General features: G+C 44.6%; 1 protein-coding gene across 1 annotated transcript; it reads right to left on the reverse strand.

Annotated features, from left to right (window-relative positions):
- Nucleotides 1-698: 698 nt before the first annotated feature.
- Nucleotides 699-6,228, reverse strand: LOC115391361 (putative ubiquitin carboxyl-terminal hydrolase 50). Its single transcript, XM_030095579.1, has 7 exons — nucleotides 5,642-6,228; nucleotides 3,415-3,621; nucleotides 3,141-3,336; nucleotides 2,857-3,057; nucleotides 2,625-2,767; nucleotides 1,033-1,168; nucleotides 699-887 (listed from the first exon to the last, which is right to left on the reverse strand). The coding sequence occupies exons 1-7, from the start codon at nucleotides 6,226-6,228 to the stop codon at nucleotides 699-701; spliced, it is 1,659 nt and encodes a 552-aa protein (XP_029951439.1).
- Between the last annotated feature and the right edge of the window lie 7,427 nt (nucleotides 6,229-13,655).

Below are 13,655 nucleotides of genomic sequence, written 5' to 3' on the forward strand. Positions count from 1 at the left end.
GTATAATCAAACATTACCACTATTTAGAGGACACATTTTTTGGGATACGTTAACATCCTCCGCGGCTTTGTTTTCAGAGGCTGGAATGTTGATTCTTCTGATTTTTGTGTTCAGCACTGAGCCAGACACTATGAAGACGTGAGAGTTTGACCCTCGTCACTTCCATGAGTGCTTTAGCGTCAACGTCTGTTGACTGACTGACCAACCGACTGACAAGAGCAAGCACAAAGTTAAGGGATTTCTTTTCTTCTTTTCTTTTTCATTTTTGTTCTGAATGGACCAGAAATCTGAATTTTGAAGGATCTGACTCGACGCCATGAGTACAGTTTTGTTTGCCTGGCATGAAATCATTATCTCTTTTCTTTTCACCTGTACATGTTGATTTTATTTCTTAATGCTCATAAGGAAAATTTGTTTCAGATATAACGATTATATTAACCTCAAACAACTCATACGACTATTTATTAAAACTGCTTCAAATTAGTGTTTGTGGATGAGTGATTCCTGATGCTGTTTGAATGTGAACGTACACTCTGTGATGTCTCACAAGAATTTTATTTCTAACGGTAAAACAACGTTTCTACGAACTGCCGGCAGTGGAATTGATTCCTGAGTGCAGACATAAAAGACATAATTCGGGGAAGTGGGTGGGGAGGGTGATGAGGCCTCTTCAGATTTTGCCCGGCTCGCCCAGGAGCTCACAGTCCGGGAATCTTCGGTTTCTGGAAAGGCTTGCGGCTGTAGAGCAGCATGTAGGCGTTCGGAGATTGCACCAGACTGTCCTGAACCTCCCTGACCGTCGAGTCGTCAAAGCAGTGCCACGTCCGAGCTGGGGCGTTGAGGCACAGAGCTGTGTAGTGACCCATGTTCAGGTGGCCGATATGGTTCTGGAGGAAGAAGGAGGAAGGATCAGGTACAACAGAAATTACGTGATTGATAAGATTAGCCAATGAACATAATCACAATCAAATGAGATCCGAAGAAAATTGATGAACCATCAGGAAATGATTCATTCCGTTTGTTTCCACTCACCACAACAGCGTAGAGGTGATATGAGGAATATAAGTCGTTCGGCAGTGAGCTGGACACAAACGGGCTGAGATCCAGCTTCATGGAGAAAACAACATCAGTCCTCAGTTTCACCTGACTCCTCCCTTTGCAGCCAAACCTGCTGAAAAGAAAGAAACGATCACATGGATTTAGAGAAGAAGTGAGTGACTGAACAAGAGCATCGGCAGCCGTTTGAGCTCCACTCGTCTCCAGGGTGTTTGGCTGTAATGGGCCTTTATGAAAGAACACGGAGCTCATTGGTGTTTAAAACAATGCATGACTGTTATTGAATTGTTACATTCAGATTATTCGCACTGAAGCTCTGCTATTTAGTATTAATGAAAGTTCATTGCACTGGGAGTTATTTGTATGTTGCTTGAACTCACAGCTCTGGCGGCGATGATTAAACTTTAAATAAACCATTATTCAGTAGCTTATGCATGTCTGAGGACAGTGCGAAATACTATATATATAAACTTTATTTCAGACACAGTCCATATGAAAAGTACAAAAAAACATTACAAAACACTAAAAAACATACAAACACTGAATCCAGTGTTTCCAAAACATGGATGTATATCTTATACTACTCTTAATAGGCTCAATTAAAGACAAAATTATTCCATTTTGTGACTCTTTTAGCCGACCCATAAATTTGTACTTAAACTTTCTAAGCGCTGCATGCATGGTGGGTACATTTCGACTAACAAGCATTTGACCTGCACTGGTCCTTTTTCAGCTTGGTCTTACTGTACCTACACCACAAGTGGGCAGTGTAGAGTGGAGTGCAGTATGATTTAAATAGAGATACTTTGACATCCTCTGTACACATATAAAATTTACGTGCTAACATGTTGGCCTGTGCGTATAATTTGCAACACTGACGCTGCACATCATTGTCATCCTTGACTATGTGACCCAGGTATTTTACTTTGTCTATAACACTGAGTACTTTATCTTTCAGGTAAAATACAGGAAACTTTTGTTTCTGGTCTTCTTTTGTTTTCGCAATCATGACAATGCTCTTTTTTCAGTAAAACTTCAAATTGTACTGCTCCCCATACCATGAGCATACTCTTAATAACTGTTGCAGACCAGCGCTATAGGGAGATAGCACCACTTTATCATCAGCATATAGCAGATGGTTACTGAGGCTTTCTCCCACCATACATCCAGTCTTACACTCTTTTAATCTCTTATATAAGTCATCCATATACAAGTTGAACAAGGCAGGTGATAGAATTCCACCTTGTCGAGCCCTATTTGTAAAAACAAGGTTATACTTATTTGATGTGTAAACTTTTCACACATTTAATGACAAAAAAATAAAGAAGACTGAAGTGTAGAACTGAACCATGAACCTGGCGTGTAGTTAAAACTCCTCAGTGTTTTTGAAAATCTGTAGCTCAAGATCCAAATACCAGCTATGACTCTAGAACCTACAGGTTCTGTCTTTCTCTCAATATTTAAATGGAATTTGCAATGTGCCTAATTTCATAGCGGCCAAAAGAGACCTCAATAAAACATGTGCTTTGACTTGAAAGTGATATCTCAGACTTTCTTTCTCAACCCACCGCTTCAGATGCAGGGTGAGGATCTCAGGAGGTTTATCCAGACAGGTGAGGATGGCTGTTTCTCTCCTCAACCCACAGACAGAGCACAGCATCTGCTCTCCCCCGGTCAGGACGGTCTGCTCGAAGAAGAGCGACAAGCAATCCTGCACCACAGACACACACACAGACACACACACTCTGAGGCCGAGGAAACGCCGACCTGAGGAGAAGCAGCTGAAGCCTGAGGCGCTACCTGGATGGAGCACCTGATGAGGTGTGTGGGGATGGGCAGAGACAGCACGGTGAAGCTCTGCTCGCTGTGGGCCTGGTGGTCACACTGCATGCACAGGGTCACGTAGCTCAGCCGGCCCTCGAACAGATGCGAGACGATGGTGGATTCAGCGGCACACTTCCTGTTGTGTTCTTGCCTCGGCCGCCGCGTCGTCGCGCGCATCTGGCGCCTTGCGACCTTCCAGAAACGGAAACCTTTGTAAAATGTATCGTGACAGAGAGGACGGAGATGGGACGCGGCCTGACCTTTCTGAGGTCGTCGTGGAACGCGTTGAGCAGGAAGAGCAGCAGCTCCTGGGCGTCCTGCTGGGAGTAGTTGTTGAACTGGGGCAGGATGGAGCACAGCACGGACCGGGCCTCCACGGGGGCGCAGCTGGAGCTCCTCCCCAGCCACATCTGCTCCAGCAGGCGGACGAACACCTCGGCCACACGGCACTTCGACCTGCACGAGCGCAGGTTGACACCACCGCCAGCCACTGAGGCCAGTCACCATAGGGACGAGTATATATATTTTTTTTACCTGGCCAGCTCTCTGCGCGTGTCCTGGTGGAGGAGGTGCTCCACGAGCGGCACGGTGGAGCACAGGCACTGCAGCACCGCGTTCAGGTAGCAGGAGTTGCCGGAGTTGTCTAAACCGCACACTCCCGGCCTGTTCTGCAGCCTCTCTGCGGAGCTGCAGCTGGGCTTCTTGTTTTCTTTGACCTGGTCGGCACTGCTGGTATTGGTCCTGGAGAAGCAACACAGAGGGGTGATAGTATCAAACCTGTGCAGCGCGCCATGATCACATGTGGTGAGAATATCTGCTGTATGGCTGGGCCTTCATTACCTCTGTGAGCATTCCAGTTTCCTCTCAGTCTAAAAACCTGCTTTTATGGTCAATTTACATCTGTAAAATTTCTAAGATTGTCTGTGTTTCCCCTGGGATGGGCTGAGGGTCTGCTCAGGGTGGGCTCTGATTTGTCCACCCTGTTAATTGCTGTTGTTATTACAAATGTCATTGCTTCAATGATTTTAACAGTGGGTACAGAAAGTATTCAGACCCCTTGAAATGTCATGCAGCCATTTGCCAAAATCAAAAAAGTTCATTTTATTTCTCATTAATGGACACCCAGACCCATCTTGACAGAAAAAAAAAAACTGAAATGTAGACGTTTTTGCAAATTTATTAAAATAGAAAAACTGAAATATCACATGGTCATAAGTATTCAGACTCTTTGCAGCACATTCATATTTAACTCACAGGCTGTCCATTTCTTCTGATCCTACTTGAGATGGTTCTGCCTCCTTATTGAAGTACAGCTGTGTTTAATTGAATTAATTGGACTTGATTAGGAAAGGCACACACCTGTCTGTATAAGACCGTACAGCTCACAGTGCATGTCAGAGCAAATGAGAATCACGAGGTCAAGAAACTGCCCAATGGGCTCAGAGACAGAATTGTGGCAAGGCACAGATCTGGGCAAGGTTACAAAAGAATTTCTGCAGCACTCAAGGTTCTTCAGAGCACAGTGACCTCCATAATCCTCAAATGGAAGAAGTTTGGGACGACTACAACTCTTCCTGGCCGTCCAGCCAAACTGAGCAATTGTGGGGGAAGGGCCTTGGTGAAAGAGGTAAAGAATATCTCAAAGATCACTTTGGCTGAGCTCTAGAGATGCCGTAGGGAGATGGGAGAAAGTTCCACAAAGTCAACTATCACTGCAGCCCTCCACCAGTCGGGGCTTTATGGCAGAGTGGTCCAACAGAAGCTTCTCCTCAGTGCAAGACACATGAAAGCCCGCATAGAGTTTGCCAAAAAAAACACAAGAAGGACTCCCAGACTATGAGAAATAAGATTCTCTGGTCTGATGAGACCAAGATTGAACTTTTTGGTGTCAACGCTAAGCGGTATGTGTGGAGAAAACCAGGCACTGCTCATCACCTGCACTATCCAATCCATACAGTGAAACGTGTTGGTGGGAGCATCATGTTGTGGGGGTGTTTTTCACAGCTGCAGGGACAGGATGACTGCTTGCAATTGAAAGATGAATGCGGCCAAGTACAGAGGTATTCTGGAGGATAACATTTTCCAGAGTGCTTACAATCTCAGACTGGGCTGAAGGGTCACCTTTCAACAGGACTCTAAGCACGCAGCTAAAATAACAAAAGAATGGCTTCAGAATAACTCTGTGACTCTTCTTGACTGGCCCAGCCAGAGCCCTGACCTAAACCCCATTGAGTATCTCTGGAGAGACCTCAAATGGCTGCCCACCAACCTTCACCATCCAACCTGACAGAACTGGAGAGGATCTGCAAGGCAGAATGGTAAAGGACTGATGGCTGTACGAGCTGAGAAGGGAGCGTCTGCTCAACACTGGGCACAGGGTCTGGATACTTACGACCATGTGATTTTTTTCATTTTTTCTTTTTTAATAAATTTGCAAAAATGTCTACATTTTTGTTTTTTTTCTGTCAAGATGGGTTGCTGAGTGTACATTAATGAGAAATAAAAGGAACTTTTTTGATTTTGGCAAATGGCTGTAATGACAATAAATATGACATAAAACATGATCATGACTTCAGCAGTGAATGGCTTAAAGGATAAAATACAGTCACCTTGAAAGTAGTTGAACTTTCCCTGTTAGATCATGAGATGTATTCAAAAATAGAAAATCACGAGTGTCTTTGTCTTGCTTTTTGTTCACACATTACAAAAAAAACTATTTTTAGCTTGAACTGAAGCACAACAACAAATCAGAGAGGCGAACCTTTGCTTGGACAGGTTTGTTGAGCCCGTGCCTTCGTACGAGCAGCTGTTGAGTCGTGGCAGGACGGGCACTGAGATGCTGCTGTCCGTCACCAGCTGGGAGGCCAGAGTCCTGGTGAACTCTGTCAGGTGGGCCTGCCGGCCCGAGCCCTGGCTCTGCATAGCGTGAAGCACGAAGGTGTTGATGCAGATCATGTGTAGCGTCACCCAGACCCCTGGGAGGAACACGTCCACCGCCGAGCCTTTCAGGTCCGACTGAGGAAACATGGCCGGTCCGGTCCAGCCCTGAACGTGGGCAATGAGCTGCGATGCGGAGGCCTCGGAGGGCCACCGGTGCTGATGCAGCGTTACTGCGGGAGACGAGGGTGATGCCGAGGTCAGAGGTGGCCTCTTAACAGCTGGAACGAAGTTAATATTCACCCCTAATCCGGAGAAGATGTCTGAGAGTTTTCCCTCCATCCAGGCCGAGCTGTCGAGCTGAACCAGGTGTCTGTGGCTGCAGAACGGCCTCAGCAGGTGTTTGACCACCTGCTCCACCACAGGCTTCCTGCTTTGCTTCTGCAGCCGCTCCGGACTGTACAGGTACATGTTACAGATGAACCCGGAGCCCAGGTCCCAGAGGAGGGCGAGATGGAGGGGGCAGGACGCACTCTGGTAGGACAGTGTGTACTTCTTCACAGCTAAGTTGGGACCAGGTGTGTGTAGGGCCTGGTAGCGCCTGGTCAAGTGGCCACAGAAAGCAGAGAGTGTGTCCAGCTTGTCTCTGTCCTCCAGCCTGGTCAGAGAGAGGAGGCTCGTCTGGATGCCGTTTCTCTTCAGGACTCCCTGCCGTCCGTCCAGTTTCTGGGCGAGTTCAGAGGCGAAGCCGCCGTCCTCCCCCACCGACAGGCCGCTTTGAAGGACCATAGAAAGCCACGACAGTGCCTCTGCGTACTCCTCCTCTGACAGGTCTGTGCTCTGGTCCTTGTTCTGGCTGTGGGACGGCCAGTTTGCCCCCGCCCTCACACCGGCGGCTGCTCTCCGGATCAGCTCCCAGACGGCATCCCTGTCGAACACCTCCAGCAGAAGCTCCCTGGCCGTGTAGTAAACCTGGACGGTGGGGATGGTCTGGTTCTTGGAGAGCGGCTTCACTTTTCTGGACCTGAAGATATTTGGCAAGCAGAGGTTGTCTCTCTGGGCGTCTCCATGCAGCTCGTCCACTAGATGGCACTCCTCTGGCGTCCAGGCGCACTCTCTCACTGACAAAGCCCTGGCCTTCATCTTAGTCTGTGTGCATGGTCCAAGAAAAAAGAGAAGAAAAACATCTCAAGGTGGCAATATTCTCTCTCCCAGGAAAAAAAAAAAAAACATTGCTGTGAGCCTGAGATCCCTCCTTCAGCCTGTTTGGTTTGATATGAAAAAAGGAAAAATATGCAGACGTAGAGCCCTCAAGTTGTTTCTTCCATCCTGTGTTGCGGTGTTTTGACAGACTGAGTGTACTCTACATATACATGCACCTGCTCTCAGGTGACACACACACACACACACACACACACACACACACTCATGAGAATCTGCTGTTGCGTTTAAGCGCTGGAGACCTCGGTCACCAGACAACAGTGTCTTGGTAACATGAAAACAAGACACTCTGATCGCGTTGCGGCTCTCACGGCGCGTCTCTTTCCTCTCGTGATTGACTTCAGGGCTCAGCTTGACATTCAGCAAACCGCTGGGAATCTAGAGAGAGCTCTGCTGCTTTCTACCACAGTGAAACTCACTGTCATCTTTTTATTACTGAGTGCATTGATTAGACTGGGAGGTGAATATTTGGAGGCCTTTTTGGGAAACATTCACCATTTACAAAGCTTATTTTCTTTAATGCTAACTTGTTTATGGAGGGATTCATCTTTTTTCTTCTTCTTCTTTCTACAAATGTACACCGTTGGAGAAACTTATGTAACCAGGGAGGGATTCATTGTTTTCATTGACATGATTTACTGTCATGATGACACAGTTATGGATAGAGTGCAAGCTTATATACACAAAAGTATCAGTGACAGGCTATACTGAGGATGACAGATCTATTCCCAGTATCACCTGTGATGGGGTTAGATTGTGATGAGCTGTGCTTCTTTTGGCATGCTGGCACTGTTAGAGCAGCCTTCCGCCTTGGAGCTCGCTCCAACAGAGGCAGCGGCGTGTTATCCGAGATGCCCGCTCATAGACACACGACAAAGGGACTTGATGTTTGATATGTTGTTGTTTGCTGCATCATGCAGTAACCGAATCTGGAGGATTGGATATAAGGTCTAGTTGCAGTTGTTTTAGACGATGATGAAGCGGTGTGGCGGTGAGCGCCTCACCTCATAGCGAGAATATTCCCGTTTCAAGTCAGAGTTGGGTTTCTGGGGCCTTTTTGTGCGTTGTGCGTTGGCTGTGCTCCGGTTTCCTGCCACTGTCCGTATGTGGGTAAACAGTACATGTGGTGTTTTGATCGAGGGGCCTCTTGCAGTAGGAGTCTGGGAGGTGGAGGAAGTCTCCACTGGTGTGAGAAAGCAGACTGTAATTTTATGTTTCAGGCAATTGAAAGCACTTCAATTCAGTTTTATTCATGCTGTGCCAACATCAACATAGCCATTTTTTTGGAACCCTCACAAAGCTTAGAAATGGAAGAAATAATCCAGCAAGAGTGAGCACTGGTGGCTGTGTAGAGGGAAAACTCAGTTTTACCAAGAAGGAAACCTGCAGAAACAGACTCACGGGCCCAGAGTGCAGCCTGATGGATCTTTAATGCTGTCATTCACTCCATGCGTCTTTCTCCTGTGGTCTATACTCTCTCACTCTGTACCTTCCCTCAGGATGTGAAACTGGAACTTCCTGATCTGTCCCCGTCAGTTTTTTTTTTCTGTTTCAACTTGTTTGTCTATTCATATTAGTTTCTGTCCTGTCCTATTCTGTTGTACTCTCTCAGAGCAAAATTCTAACCCATTCATTTTCTAAAATGCACAATTAGAATCTAGAACAAAAGCGCTGCTTTCCCCTCATTGCACTGGAGCAAGGCACGCTGGGATGCTTTTCCTCTGTTTACCTGGAGATGGCACACATCAGCATCTCAAAGGTAATCCTGCTGTGATACATGCTCACCTGAGGCAGATATGAGCTTGATCTTTCAGATAGTCTGGTTCCCTTTGCATAAGCACCAGTGAGCGAATGTTTCACAGAAGTTTTTACATCAAATCTACATTATTTCATGAGTTTTAGTCAAACTTACAGGCAGCATCAGGTGTTCTCTTCAACGTATTTGGTGTAGTTTTACACGTTCTATCAAAAGTGTTTGCTCACAGCCTTCATCCCAATTAATATGTTTTACTTTTTGGATTTGAAATCAAGACAATTTGGCAGTAAAGAAACAACTAAAAATTTACTTCATATAGTTTTTCTACCTGTACCCTCTGGGTGATGCTATGGGTTATCCCAAGAGGGCCACATGACATATTAAGATGACTGGAGAAAATTGAGTCTCAAGAGTTATTAAATTGTTTTAAAAATCAGTGTGTTACAAGGTTTTGGCTAACGCTACTGCACTGCATCAGTATAGTTCTTGTACTTCTTTGTACAATTATGATGACTCATACTGGAATCTTTAATCACTGGAAAGATCGGCACGTGTATGCCCACAAGGTTAATCTATAAATCCGCTACTGTCAGTCAGAAAACAACTGAACCGCATATGCGTCCTGTCCCTGAATTTTCCCCTTGATTGATGTTTACTCCTTGACACAAGAAAAGAGCTGCACGTGTTGTGCAGGCTGTAAAATCTTCAGGCCTGCTGTTTTCTTTGAAAGTACAAATAAGGCAGTGAGCAGGTTTGAAATGGTGAAGGAACACGTGAGGTTGCTTGTAACAAAAACAACTCCTGAAAGCTAAAAACAAAACGTGCATTTTTTTTGTTTGTTCGTGCTTTTCTGTCACAGATGAATTGGGAAAACAAGCTTATGAAGAATGATGGCAACTAGTCGTCTATTATCTTCTTTTTGAATTTGCTGTTTTTCTTAGTAAATGTGTTATACATGCTACATGAATCAGGGTGTGATGGAAATACTCTGCTTTCTTGTCATCGGTGTTGTCGGGATCATACAACTGCCTGCAGGGCTCGGAAAGCTCTCTTGCATAAATCAAATCCACTTGTAAACTGAGAATATGTTAATCCAGCAATATCAAAGGCCATCTTCTCTCCTCCAGCGCCACCTTTGAGCTTTGTCTAATCTAAGAGCTATTCATTCTTTACCAGAAGCATAATCGAGCGTCTGCTGTTCCAGGATGCCTTTCAGAGTGGAGTGGCCGGTTCACGTCACCACAGTACAAAGGTGGTGATTTTATTTCACGTGGGAGTCTGAAGTAACACACGGAGGCCGGAGTTTGTTGTATGAAACCACTTGGATTTTTTTTTTTTCTAAAAATTCTGCTGGTCAGCTGTTTTTCCTCGGGATGCTGTATTTGTAGAACTGATTGTGTTTTTAATTAGTGTATTTATGTGTGCAGAGATGTGACGCAATGCTTCTTTTCTTTAATGGAATAATGAGAATTGATAGATGACAACGCCACCATCTATCTACCAAAAGAAGTATTGAACGCAGGAGCTCCACCCCCCACCCCCACCCCTTCCCCCAGATGAATGGAAAACAGGACAGTGAGGTTTGTCCAGCTCCACTCATGCTCGTAAAATGCTTCACATTAAGCATTAGGCAAGGAAATTACTCAAACTTTGCCACTTTTAAGGAGTGTGAACTATCCTTCGATGCAGTTGCAGCTTCTAGTTTATTGAAGATGAAAATGTCCTCTTTTTTTTTTTTCAACCATTCACTGGAAATGAAAAAAGTCAAATCAAACATTATATCAGTGTATGTGAAATAAAATGCTGACATTGCGTCATTTCTTTAGGGTGACAGACCACAGAATAGTCACATGGTGTGTGTGTTTGACTAACGGCTCACTGCAGGGACTTAATAAAATGACACCCTGTCACATGCTGACCACACAGCCGCTGATTATATTCATCAGGCACACAGGCAGGTATTTAAATCATCTATGGAGTCAAATTTAACTTCCAACTACAGCAAAGCTGTATTTTTCTATGCGCCATCGGTGCTGAAGCTTTGCTTTCAGCTGTGTGCTGCTTTCCCAATGAAGGTACACTCACATGTGTTCTCCGATAAATAAAAACCTGTCGTCATACTTTAGGGATCAGAGTTAGGGATATGTGTTGTCTTCTGGGAGGTTTGTCGAAAATACATGATGCTGAACTGCAACTAGAAGTTACACATGATATGCTTTTTTTTAGTTTTTTGTTTTTTGTTTGTTTTTTGTTTTGCTGTCTGTATCATTAAACTGAACTGATTTCCACCCAACATTGTTAAGGTCCACTTTCTCCAACTTTGTTTTGGAAAAGAATTGTTATTGCAGAAGGAAAATGTGCAGGTTGTTTTTTTCCCCTTTGCTCTAAATTCTCACCACAGGGTGGAAAAAAAACTGGACTGATAAAGTCCGAGTCCATGTTTTTCTGGGGTAATTCAGTCAAACACCTGCAGGCTAGAAGTCCATATGGTGAAGAATTTTCAAATATTTATTCAAGTCAAATGTTTGGAGATTTTCATATATGTTATTGTTGCTGAATATAATTCAATTCCACTGGAAAACAACAAACTGTAATCAAACAACATTGTAGATCACTGACATTTGTTACATTTTTAGGTACTGTACATATAATTTATGCTCTCTTCTGTAGTTTACGCTGACATTTTTCAGCATATGTTTGTAGTTTCCAATCAGATACAGTGGAATTGTCTTATTTTTCTCCATTATTACATGACTGTCCAACATCAAGGCTGATTTCAGCTGAAATTGGTTTGACAGTATCACACTGAAACTATGTTCCATCCATCTTCTGTTCCTCTTTTATTACCGAGGGTCGCGGGACGATGAAGCTGATCAGGAGGAGGAAGCTGGGCACTTCCATCAGGAAAACATGCAAACTGCAAAACACTGCAGCTCTGAGGGAGACGTCTGCTGAATGGATGTGTATGAAGGACAGAGTAAGTAGCTACGTGGTAGGATGTTCACCAGAAAATTGTGAGCAGATTGGGAGCATCAATACACTCTCCATCCAAAAGAAAATAAAGAAATGTTCCTCTAGTGGACAGTTTGGGTTCCTTTGGGAACCTCCAACAACTAGGAAATCCTAATGCTAATCCAAAACAACAACTTGTTAGAAAAAAATAAAATAAAATAACAGCAAGAACACACAGCATCCAGTCCATAGATGCATAATCTGACTCAACCTCTCCTGATTTAGAACTTGTGTCTGGAATTATTGTTTGTCACACTACAAAAGTGGCCGTTGGACTCGACCTACATCTGCAGACCTCGCAGCACCTAAACACACACGAGCTGCTGGTCCCTGCTGAGAAGAGGCTCTGTTTTGTTCCACCTCGAGCATCAGGAGTCGGGCCTGCTGTGCCGGCCAGCTGCTCCGAGGGAAGAAAAAATCCTCTTCATTCATCGTGTTTCATCCTGTGACTACAGCATAACAACTTGTCAAATGTTTTGATTATGCAAGAAAGAAAAACAAAGTCCTATTTGATGATTTTTGAGCTTTTTAAGCACCTCAAAAGACAAAATTAAAATCTTTCATTATGTAAATGCTGGAGCAGAATTTTCCGTCTGTGTGATAAATGTGCTTCACCAGGAACATCTGCTGTTACTCTGCAGGCTGAGGGAACATTGTGTTATGAGGACAATGTGAATATTAATAAGCTTTTAGGATGATTTTCTTTGAATGAGGGCACAAATTACAGCGTGAGCTGCCCTTGTTTTTCATTTTGGCTCTAAAGTACTTAAGCCTGATTGAGAACTGATGCATTTTCCTCAAAGCTCTTCCTCAAACTCACACACGTCTGTTTGACATCGGGTTTTTTTCCTTGTTGCTGCAGCTACAGCGACAATATTTTATGATAAAGCTTTATCTTACAAAAAAAAAAAAAGAAAAAAAGTAATTACTGCCGGTGTGGATCTCTAAAGGCCCTCCAATCCCCGACTGCATCCGGCTTAAAAGTGGAGCCAAATCAAACATGCAGATCACTCGATTTGCTTTGGCAACCCTGGTAGGGAGCAGCTGAAACCACAGTTTTACAACCAGTGATTGAACAGCCTGTGACGTGGATATGCTTTATCCCCAGTCTGCTGTATTTACTCCATTTTTTATCTGACCAGAACTTCAGCACCACAAGCAGAACAGGTATGCAGTATCTGATCTATTCAATCACACAGCTCTGCTTTACTTGGATTTAACACCGATTTAATTGATGTATGTGCTATTAGAGTGCCTAACAGAGCTGTAACATTGAAATATTTGTTTTCTCTCGCTGTCCCGGCTGAAGCGGGGATGTGTCAGCTCATGGGAGGTTGAGGGGAGGGTGAATTTCCCTGAAACTCCCCGGCAAATCACACCCAGGCTGTAAAGCACTACAATATAAGGCCGTGGCTCTCCAGCTCGGAAACACTAACGTGGCTCGGCCAAACATTATGTAACTTTTACCGTCAGGGCAGCTATACAAATAATAATTAAAATAGGCACAAGTGTTACACAAATCATTTATTCAGCTCTAATCTTCAACCCCCGCTGAGGGCGTGCCCTTATTTGAGAGTCAGTCGCTGCTCTAAAAGGTCCAGAATTTGAGCATCTGACCTCGAAAAGTAAGTTGCTTGGAGACTCATGAAAGCCATAAGGTCAAGTCTCTCTCTGCAAATCTGGCCGGAGTTGAAGTATCTAAAAGCGCAGGTCCCTGTGAGGTGATGTCTATTTATGAGGGCACTTTGTGTTCTAAATTTAGCGTGGGTGGCTCTGGTCTGAATATGGACACACATTCTGACACTGAGGAGCCATAATGACTCCAGCTGGACTCCAGCTGCAGCAGGAAACTATTGGAGGCCTCTGCTTCATGTCTGCGCCCAGAGCTCCCTGCCAAGCAGGTCACCGC

The sequence above is a fragment of the Salarias fasciatus genome, chromosome 1 (assembly GCF_902148845.1).
Source record: "Salarias fasciatus chromosome 1, fSalaFa1.1, whole genome shotgun sequence".
NCBI lineage: Eukaryota > Metazoa > Chordata > Actinopteri > Blenniiformes > Blenniidae > Salarias > Salarias fasciatus.